At 57.3% G+C, this 9,904-nt stretch overlaps 4 protein-coding genes across 4 annotated transcripts; 2 read left to right on the top strand and 2 right to left on the bottom strand.

Moving 5' to 3' along the window:
• Nucleotides 1-1,043: 1,043 nt before the first annotated feature.
• VDBG_08785 (galactoside O-acetyltransferase) lies at nucleotides 1,044-1,863 on the top strand (the record flags this gene model as incomplete). Its single annotated transcript, XM_003000943.1, has 3 exons — nucleotides 1,044-1,219; nucleotides 1,292-1,414; nucleotides 1,470-1,863. 3 exons carry the CDS (start codon nucleotides 1,044-1,046, stop codon nucleotides 1,861-1,863), a joined length of 693 nt encoding a protein of 230 aa, XP_003000989.1.
• Nucleotides 1,864-1,869: 6 nt separating this feature from the next.
• VDBG_08784 (integral membrane protein) lies at nucleotides 1,870-2,365 on the bottom strand (the record flags this gene model as incomplete). The annotated part of the gene is made up of 2 exons (XM_003000942.1): nucleotides 1,870-1,990; nucleotides 2,055-2,365. 2 exons carry the CDS (start codon nucleotides 2,363-2,365, stop codon nucleotides 1,870-1,872), a joined length of 432 nt encoding a protein of 143 aa, XP_003000988.1.
• A 386-nt stretch (nucleotides 2,366-2,751) lies between these two features.
• VDBG_08783 (peroxin 8) lies at nucleotides 2,752-4,821 on the top strand (the record flags this gene model as incomplete). The annotated part of the gene is made up of 1 exon (XM_003000941.1): nucleotides 2,752-4,821. One exon carries the CDS (start codon nucleotides 2,752-2,754, stop codon nucleotides 4,819-4,821), a length of 2,070 nt encoding a protein of 689 aa, XP_003000987.1.
• Nucleotides 4,822-5,922: 1,101 nt separating this feature from the next.
• On the bottom strand, nucleotides 5,923-7,298 carry VDBG_08782 (repetitive proline-rich cell wall protein; the record flags this gene model as incomplete). Its single annotated transcript, XM_003000940.1, has 3 exons — nucleotides 5,923-6,289; nucleotides 6,572-6,739; nucleotides 6,796-7,298. 3 exons carry the CDS (start codon nucleotides 7,296-7,298, stop codon nucleotides 5,923-5,925), a joined length of 1,038 nt encoding a protein of 345 aa, XP_003000986.1.
• Between the last annotated feature and the right edge of the window lie 2,606 nt (nucleotides 7,299-9,904).

Genomic DNA, 9,904 nt, shown 5'->3' with positions numbered 1-9,904 from the left:
AAAGTTCTCGGCGCCCCGTGGGGCCGGTGGACAGGTCGTCTGAGGAGGCCGAGGACGATGGCGAGCCGCTGGGTTGGGTGTCAGTCTTGGCCGTGGACGGACGGGCGTAGCGCCCCGCTGTGGGTGAGGCCTAGGTAGGTAATGCTGTCGGCTGACATGAAGGGCTTGGTGCATACGTTGACTGTACTGCGGATGGGCATGATTGTGAACGCGGTGGCAGGTAGAGGGAAATACGTGATGTGGTGTATGTGAGGTGGGAATGGCAGAGGGAGACAACAGCAGTGGCAGACAGCGATTTACAACTGCCAGAGGACCAGGAAAGTTTCCATGATAAGATGCCTGATTATGAACATGTTCTCACTTACAGATGCTCAAAGCCGGCCATCGTGAATGTTGCGCCTCGCGCTGGCGTGGCAATTGTTCTCAAGAACAATGGTCTACCAATCCGTTGCGTTGCGCCGTGGACAATGTGAAGGAAGCGCCAACCGACTTTTCGTTATCAACGCTAGGTATATAGAAAGTGATTCAATCATCAAGCCATTTCCTAACAACAAGCGCTCATGCCGAGTGGGTGATGGCGAATCGAAATGACTGGCGATGGCGAGGTTTCACTCGACACACATCAGAGTCTTCACCGAGGTGTGGTGAAGGTCAGGGGTTCACCGACAGCGTGGTTCAACCAGCGAGGGGCTGCACCGCGGGGCACGGGCCGTTCAGGGGCTTCAGGGCGCTGTGGGGTCAGAAATACAGCAGCGTTCCTTAGGATCTAGGGCGTGTCTCGGGCGGCTCTGACGTAATTGTAGAGCCTCAGAAACAGACTTCAGCTTGGAGCCCCTCTTGTTTTCCGCTCCCGATCCTCCAACGACAACCTCACAGCGAGGCATCGTTGCCCTAGCTTCTCATCGTGTTTACTTTACTTTCAGACGGAAGGACTCGCCGCATAAGTATCTTGCCAAGACAAAATCGGAAGCGACAATTTGTACCAATCCCAAAAAAAAAGAGTGCATTGATCTGCGGTATCGTGAATCTTGAAGCCCCCCAACATGGATATCCGCGCAATCGACCGAGAGGAAAACAGGCGTCGCATGGCAAATGGCGAGCTCTACTATGCCTTCTCGCCTGATCTCATAGCCGATCGCCAACGGTGCCGCAAGGCGTATCAGAGACTGAACGCGGCTAGTGATGTGAGCCGCAGGGAGCTCGTTGAGCTGTGGAAAGAGTACCACCAGCCCCCCCTCCCCCCCTCAGGTCAGCCTTGTGGCTCGATGATTTGTCGCTGACGACCTGACAGCCTCAACTGTGACGAGACACCTCTTCCTCCGCAAGCCATGAGCCAGGAAGAAGATGACATGCTCCTTCAGGACTGGCCCTGGATCGACTCTCCGATTCGGATGGATTACGGTCACAATGTCAAGTGAAGCTGTCTCTCCCCATTATCCGCATGGCGTACTGCTGACGCTTGCTCATAGGCTTGGACGGAACGTTTATGTCAACGTGAACAGCACCTGGATAGACACCTGCCTCATCTCCATCGGCTCGCGCACGCTCATCGGGCCCAACTGCTCTTTCTTCAGCGGAACCCACCCGCTGGACCCGACCCTCCGCAACGGCACGCAGGGTCCCGAGGGCGGCAGGCCCATCACCATCGGCGACGACTGCTGGTTCGGCGGCAACTGCATTGTACTGCCGGGTGTGACCATCGGCCGGGGTGTGACGGTCGGTGCTGGCAGTGTCGTGACCAAAGACGTTCCGGATCACATTGTCGTTGCGGGTAACCCAGCGCGCGTGATCAAAAAGGTTGAGGTATCGGTGCCCGCCGAAACAATCCCTGCCACATCGACGAATATCAACTATGCTTCGTAGAAGTCTTCACAAGCCGCCTTGTATGGAGAAGGAGGAGACGATGAGGACGAGGACGTTGATGACACCCCAGAGGACAGGGACCCAGGTCGACATGGAGAAGTAGCCGGCATTGTACACAGCCCCGAGCCTGCGAGTCGTCGCCAGTCAGCAAAGAGAATGCCACGTCAGGCAGTAGATAATGCTCAACATACACCAATCCCACTACACTTCCAGCGAGGAGGCCTTGAATCAGCGCTGCGGCGACGTAGACAATGGGAGCTACCCAGAGGTACATCAGCGAGCGCTTCTTTCCGCCCTGCATGGCCAAGGCGATAAAGGCAGAAGCGAGATGCACAACCCCGTAGATGATCAGAGTCCACAGCACAGTGAAGCGCCAGATGTCGCCGATGTAATACAGGCTCCAGCGATGGTCCTTCGTCAGGTCCATCAATTGGAAGGAGATGGACGGAAACGGGGGGGTTTGGTAGTTATCTGGCGGGTAATTCTCCGCGCGAAGCGACATAATGGCGGTGGTATGGCGCTCCTGCTTTGGTCGAGACTTTGCTGAGCGACGAGACCGTTCATGGCATGCTGAGTTGCGAGGCTCGCCATGGACGAAAGGATGATTGAAGGACAATGCTGTCGCAAGACGGTGGGTGGCGGGTGCGGTAAGTGGGCGTGGAAGGAGGGGTGGGCAAAACGAAAGCGACACCTGGGGTGTCGTTCGGCAAGCTTAAGGGGTCGCGTTAGGCTCCATCACCTGCCTCGGTACGGACGGCCCGCCCAGAGAACGTCACTTGTGGTCCGGCGACCTGGCGACCACCATCTTCCATCTCCAAAGACGCATCCCCCTCGCCCAGGAACCGAATAAGTACACCGCGCCGAGTAATCATACTGCGTGAGTCCAACATGCCAGCAGACCGCCTCCTCAACACAGTGTTGCAACTGTACCGGAACGTTCACGACGACCACAAGACAAACCAGATAGTCGGATCGACTACGAACCTCCTCACCACGCTCTCCAATCCGCTGAACCTCGGCGTTCTCACCTCGCAACTCCTCATCGCACCCGCGATATGGCACCGACGAGATGGACTCCGGACGAGCCTCCGCATCATCAGCATCTACAATACCGCGGCTCTCCGCGTTCGTGACCACGAGCTTGACCCCACCACGCATCAGGGCCAGAGACAGAGCGGCGGGCTCACGTCCGAGGTGTGGGCGAGGGCCGTTGCAAAGGGTGCTGATGACCGCTCGCACAGATGGCAACATCTCCTGGTCCTCACTGGTGTGCTCATGGGCATGGAAGGCAATGACCGGCGATCCTTGTCGAATGGCTTGCGCGGCACGCTTGAGCAGGCTGTAGTCACTGCGGCGAACCTGGCAATGGAGACGGCGACAATTGAAGGGCCGATGGCCACAGGTTCAATTGTTCTAGCGTTGAACTACGCGTTTCCACTCTTGTCGGAAACACGCAGAAGCCTGATCAACTACGATGCGCTTCTGCCACTTGCCGTGCAGGCGATGTTTGCCGAGGAGGGGTTCCAGAACGGCGACTTTCTGGCTGCCATCAATAATGATATCCAGGATGTTGGCTCCCAAATACATTGGGCGCCAACTTCTCCCTCGTATGCCGCGCTGCAGGCTCTCGAGTCGAAACCGATCATGGGGGGCATGGGTCCGCTGTCGAGACTGGCTGCCTTTGCCGTGGAACAAGCGACGGACCCCGCCGTTGTTCTGGCCGCACACACGGCGCTGATGGAATTCAGCCATCGCGTCAGACACCAATGGCAAGCCACGCGGCTGTCGAGTATCGACTCTCTCGACGAGTCGATGCGCTATACTACCGAGGCTTCGCAAGTCACCGTGCCGGTGCTGTGGCAGACTTTTAAAAAGATGCTCTACGCAACGGTGACGACGTTGCAAGCCATTGTGGCGCGGAGTCTGCTGGATCCATCTCTGAGGAGCCGAGAGGTTGCTCCGGAACTGGCCACCAGAACACTGCGAACGCTACGCGATCTTTTCTTCATTGGCTCCAGGGACAACAACAGCTCGTTCCAGGTTTACTCCTTTACCTACCTCACATCTCTTGACACCCTGGTCAGATATCCTGAGGCTGCGGTTGCCTTCCTGGCGGGCATCAAGCCCACCAGTCCCAATGCCGTACGGAGTCACTCACTGTATCACCCAGTGCACCGATCTCTCGACCTTTTCTACCTCAACGTTGCCGAGCATCTGCCTCTAAATATCCCCACCGAGGCCTGCGACGAGCTCATCGTCCAGCCCGCAACAACCTACCTCACTCACACTGGCCCGCCGACATCGCTATCTCTGGAGATCTTCGAGTCCGCCCACAGCGCCATCCTGTCCGCCCTCGCCTGCCCTCACAACGGTCCAATGACCGTCAAGGTTGTGCCGTTTTACGTAGACACCCTCTTCGCCTCGTTCCCCTCTCATATCTCCACCCGCCAGTTCCGCGTTGCCTTCAAGACAATCATGCAAATCGTTTCGCCACCCTATCCCATCTCTGCCACAGACCCCTATCTCTCCGAGACCTTGCTCGAGATGGTCCGCTTCCGCGCCCTAAGCGCCGGCGTCGAGCCTCTACCTCCGACCCCGGACGCCCTCGCCCAGACCGAGGACAACGAGGACCAGCCGCCGCAGCCACACTCGGAACAGAGCTCGCTTGTCGTGACCCTCATCGACGCCCTGCCGTTCCTGCCGCTGCCCCTCGTCGAGGAGTGGATGACCGTCACGGCCAGGACGATGGCCGAGATTGCCGACCCCGCCATGCGCAAGCTCGTGCGGGAGCGGTTCGTCGAGGTTCTTGTCAGCGGAGAGCTGGATGTTGAGCGAGCGGCGATCGGCGTCGCGTGGTGGGGGACCAAGGGAGGCAGGGAGCTTGTCATTGGGAGGAGCGCGCCACCAGCCCTGATGAGCGGTGCGCTTGTGGAGGAGGAGAGGGCGAGCAAGCTCTGAGGTGGTTCTGGGTCTTTGCATAGCAGGGTCTGACCATGGATGGAATGTATGTATGTAGATGAAGCGTTAGAATACCCATTGCAAGTACTTTTGTGCACTTTGACTGCTTTTATCGCGTCTTTCGAGTTTGTGAACATGAACGTTTCCACACCCGTGGCGACGACTATTCGTCTCTTGTGGAACTGTAGACACGTCTGTCGTACCACACCATAGCGATGCATACCACGGTCATTCTCATGCGTGCTTCGCACTGCGAGATACTTGCAACACGGTCATTCTCATGCGTGCTTCGCACTGCGAGATACTTGCAACACTACACATTTTGCCATGGCCCATCTGCAGAGTGACTCACTACGGTAGGCCACGCTCCACAAGACACGAGCCTGTCGTCACCTGTACGCCCACTATACCTCTTCATATTGTCCCAGCTCATGCTGGTTTCCGTGGTTTTCAAATTCCACCCATTCTCAACTGAGGGCTCAGCCGGTACACAATATACATGCATTAACTGCTACCGCGCACTTCATTCGTCAACAGCGCCACATCTCACGCAAGTCAACTTGCATGAGCATAGAGGCAGATAGAGAACACCAGCCGACGAGGCAGAAGTCCAGCACCGACGCATGCACAGCACAGCACAGCACGGTAGAAACGGAATGCGACGATCGACTTATCATTAAGACTACTTAACCCTCCATCGACCGGGCTGACCCGGCCATGGAGGCCCATCGTCCTACGATGGTCTCTAATCATATACGGAAAGATATGAACACGACATCCCCCAAGCCCGCGCCCACGGGCCTCCGTTCCCTCTCCGTTGTTTCCAAGCGCCGTGTTCCGCGTGGTGGGCGCTGCAGCGCTGCAGCGCACAGCCCACTGTGTCTAATGAGTGTGGTATGTTTTCCTGATCCCGTTTCCATTTGCGCCGTAGAGGCTCCCGAGTTGGTCATAAAAAAGAGCCCGACGTATCGTGACAAAGGCCTACTTCCCCAACACCAGTATTACAATTATCGTCTATGAAGGGACGAAATCCACAAGTGGATAGAGAAGTGAAAATAGGGACATTGAAGAAGAAGATAAAAAGGTCAGGGGAGAGAGCTCTTAGAGGAGAGCAATGGCACCAGCGATACCGGCCACCATGGCAATGACGGGAGCCTGGTTGGCTTGAGCAGCGGCCGTGGGGACGGTCTCGGGCGCAGTCGTGGCGGGGACGGTGACGGCGGGCTCAGAGACGGTCGTAGGGGGAGGGACAACAACCTCGGTGAAGGTGCTGGGCTCGGGGTGGACAACCTCGGTGGGCTGGATGTGAATCGTCTCACCCTCCTCGTAGTGAGTGACGGTCACGGCCTGCTCGCCCTGGATAGTTGTGTAGATGACCGCCTCGGCAGTCTTGGTGACATCAGGCTTCTGAACCGTCTTGATGTGCGTGACGGGGACGTGCGTCGTGATGACTTCCGTCTTGTAGTGACTAATGGAGAAAAGGCGTTAATATTGCATTTGTGCCATTTGTGTGGTTTGCGTCACTCACGTCTGGACAACTGTCTTGCCGTCAATGACGGAGGTCTGGTAAACGGGGACCTCAATCGTCTTGGTCTGGTACTCGACCTCTTTGTCGATGGAGGTGACATCAGGGCCAGGAACTTCGTGGACCTTGGTGACAGGCACGTGCTCGGTGACGATCTGAGTCTCAATGTGGCTACTTCGGGTCAGCTGAAGTCGACAGTGTTACCCGTGATGGGTGCAGACTTACGTGATGACAGTGGTGTGCCCGTCAATGTACTTGGTCTCGGTGACAGGCTTCTCGATGGTCTTGGTGATGTAGTCGGTGGCCTTCTCAACGTGGGTCACGTCAGGCTTCTTGACGGTCTCATACAGGGTCGTGTAGACCTTGGTCACGACCGTGTCGGTAGTCGTGTACCTTGAGTTGTGTTAGTGGTCAAGCATCGAGCAGTACCGTTCGGCAGCTGAACTCACGTGTTGTAGTAGGTTGTGCCGTGCTCGGTGATGGTCTCGGTGGTGGGGCAGAGCGAGGTGATCGTGATCTCGTATTCGGTAGTGACCGTGACATGCTCGGGGGGAGGGTACTCGTGAGGGGGAGGAGGGGAGTACGACTCCTTGAGAGGTTCATAGACGGGGTGGGACTCCTTGGGAGGCTCATAGACGGGGTGGGACTCCTTGGGAGGTTCATAGACGGGATGAGACTCCTTGGGAGGCTCATAGACGGGGTGGGACTCCTTGGGAGGCTCATAGACGGGATGAGACTCGACAGGAGGCTCATAGACGGGATGAGACTCGACAGGAGGCTCGTAAACCGGGTGGGACTCCTTGGGAGGCTCGACGGGAGGGTACGACTCCTTGGGAGGCTCATAGACGGGGTGAGACTCAGCAGGAGGCTCATAGACCGGGGGGTCAGGAGCGGGATAGTCGCCGGCGGCGACAACGCCAGCCAGGGCCAAGACGGCGAGGGAGAACTTCATCTTGAGTTTGGGGGGGAGAACGAGTGGGTTTTCTGTCTTGTGAACGAGGGGCGTTCTGTGGGATAGCACCGATCGAACGAGGGTTCTTAAGTAACCTTAGCGAAGGAGTTACTTGGGAGCAGCGAGGCGGACGGGGAGGTTGGCTGAGGGAGACTTGAGAGAGGCTGGTGAGAACGTTATCAGGGAAAGGAGGAGGATGGCCGGTAAGCTTATATCTCCTTCCGAGGGCTGAACGCCATGCTCCCTGCTTGCATCAGACAGGCAGATAGTACGCCCATCCCACGAAGAAAAGGTGTGATGATGTGCCATGGCCCAGCTCTTGCCGACCGCGCTGGCCATTTAGCCTCCGATCCCCACAAGCGCATGCATTAGTCGATGCCGATGACCACTTTTCCATGGACGCAGCTAGGAGGATGGGTCTCGAGTCCGAGTCGTCACAGTCTGTGGATGAGGCCAAGGGCGACCAAGACATAGTACACCTGCCAAGGGGTGTGACACGACGTGGGTGTAAGTCGCGGGGGGTGGGGATGCCATGGGCAACAGGGGCGGACCTGGACATGGTTTTTGCTTTTTCCGGACAAAGCCCACGTCCAGCCGTGCTTCTTCGTCTGAGATCACCAGGTTTGGTGATAAGGCGTCAGGATTCCCTGGGTAAGGTACCCAGGGAAACCGGCAAAGGGCAGGCGAACGATCACTGTGGCGCTGAACGCAGGTCAAAGGGCGAGCAACAGACGAGGTTGGCCAAGGTTGGTAAGACAACGCAGACGACAGGTGACAGGGGGTTGGGAAGGCCCTATCACGACGACATGCAATTAAGTGGTCCAATCATGGGCGGCATGGCATACGTAGACGGCATGGCCGGCGTGCATGACTTCATGTCTATGCCCTAATCCAGACCGCTCTCGGTCAGGAGTTGAGTAGATGTGAGAGCACAGACGAATACATGTCTTTCCGACAATCGATACAGGCGAGAGTAGCCAGCATGATTGGCTGCTATGTGGTCCAAGAATCATCGAAGGCAAGACCAAGGGGCCAGACGAACGAATGTTGATGTCGATATCGGAGGTCGGCGAGGGGTTGGCGTGATCCGTAGGGTGGAGGAAGCCGCCGTTCTGGTAAGGGGCGCTCCGTCAGGACATCATCATGGGCTTCGGGACCAGTGGTTGCAGGGGGCAGCTAGTGCGCCCGGTCCCTGAGTAGCCGGAAAGTCAATGCTGCTCATCCTGCGGAAAAGCGAAGTCGACAGAAGAAACGCCTCTTTCTGAGAAGGGGCAGCGAGGGCCGCTAAAGCGTACAGCAAAGGAGGGTAGACCTCGTGTCTGAGTTCTTGGCGCTGTACTAGGTCTTAGAGCTTTCCTTGGGGTGAGAAAAGTGTTGCTTTTGGGTTGCGTCGCCAGGCAAATCGACTTGCGAGGACTGTTGCGGCATTGCTCCCTTGACGACCGCCCCTTCGGTGGCAGTCGGGGCGTACAACCGGCTCCCACAAGATTCGAGGATGCATCTCAGGCCGTACGACGTTGAGCGGATGGCGCTCGGCGAGCGAGGGCAACAAGGCATATTGTTGTGTTGAACCCCACGCCACGTTGACGCCCCGGATGTTGTCAGAGTCAGAGTCAGTGCCAGCCCAACTTGTGGCCGTAGACCCGAGTCGGGCCACTATGAGTTGTTCCCCAGGGGTTGCCCTGCTAGTCGCGATCTTCGGGATCGACTGGAGCAAGGACCATTTATCCCAACGGACCGCCTTTTCAGCACACAAGCGGGGCGAAATCGAGGTCGATGTCGGAATCGTCCGTGCATAGTCCACTCTTCTCTTTGGTTTACAGAAAAGTAGTCTTCGCATCACGATGAACTGCTGTCAAGGGTGGGAAAACAGTAAACACGTCCGTCAGGTTGCCTGTGCCTGGCGCCGTGTTGGCAAAGAACCGAGACATGCATGTCAAGTCAGCCCAGCGACAAGGGGCCTCTTTTTTTCTGGGCGTGGCAGCCCTAGAAGCCCAGAACCCCTCTGCTTTGGTCAGAAAAGCAAAGCGAACTGTCAGGGACAGCAAAGGACAGCGAGGGACAGCAGCACGCTTGTTCTGGCTGCGATGGTGCAAACCTGGCTGACCACATCCCTTCTCCCTCTCGTGTTCCAGTGGGGAAGCGTGAGACGGGCGGGTTGACTGCCATGCTTTATCATGCAAGTGGGTATTGGATGGCTGTAAGACCACCGCGGGAGGCGCCAGGGCTCGAACCTGAGTTCTGCTTGGTTGTGGACCAGCAAGCAGGCAGAGAGGTTCGGCCGCATGGTCAGCTGGCTTCTCCCCCATGTTCTCTGCCGTCGCTGATCGCTGGCCGGGGTTGATGTTGGATGACGGAGAGTACGAACTTACAGCCTCAGGGCAAGGGGGGGATGGGGAGCGGGTGAAGAAAAGCTCGTGTTGACGATGGCGCCAGTGCCAGTGTTGGTGAGGTGCAGTCGCCCGGGTAGCACAACGTCATGCGGGCAGCAAGGGGTACCATCTCCCCCAGTCCACCTAGGGCGATGGCGGTCCTGGACCAATAGCACAAACTCTGAAAACAAGCTTGTCCTTAGGAGGCGATTTGTTGGTCGGGCCATGCTTGAG

Source organism: Verticillium alfalfae, genomic scaffold (assembly GCF_000150825.1).
Source record: "Verticillium alfalfae VaMs.102 supercont1.13 genomic scaffold, whole genome shotgun sequence".
Taxonomy (NCBI): Eukaryota; Fungi; Ascomycota; class Sordariomycetes; order Glomerellales; family Plectosphaerellaceae; genus Verticillium; species Verticillium alfalfae.
Note: the sequence above shows the minus strand (reverse complement) of the source record. Positions and strands in the feature narration are given on the sequence as shown.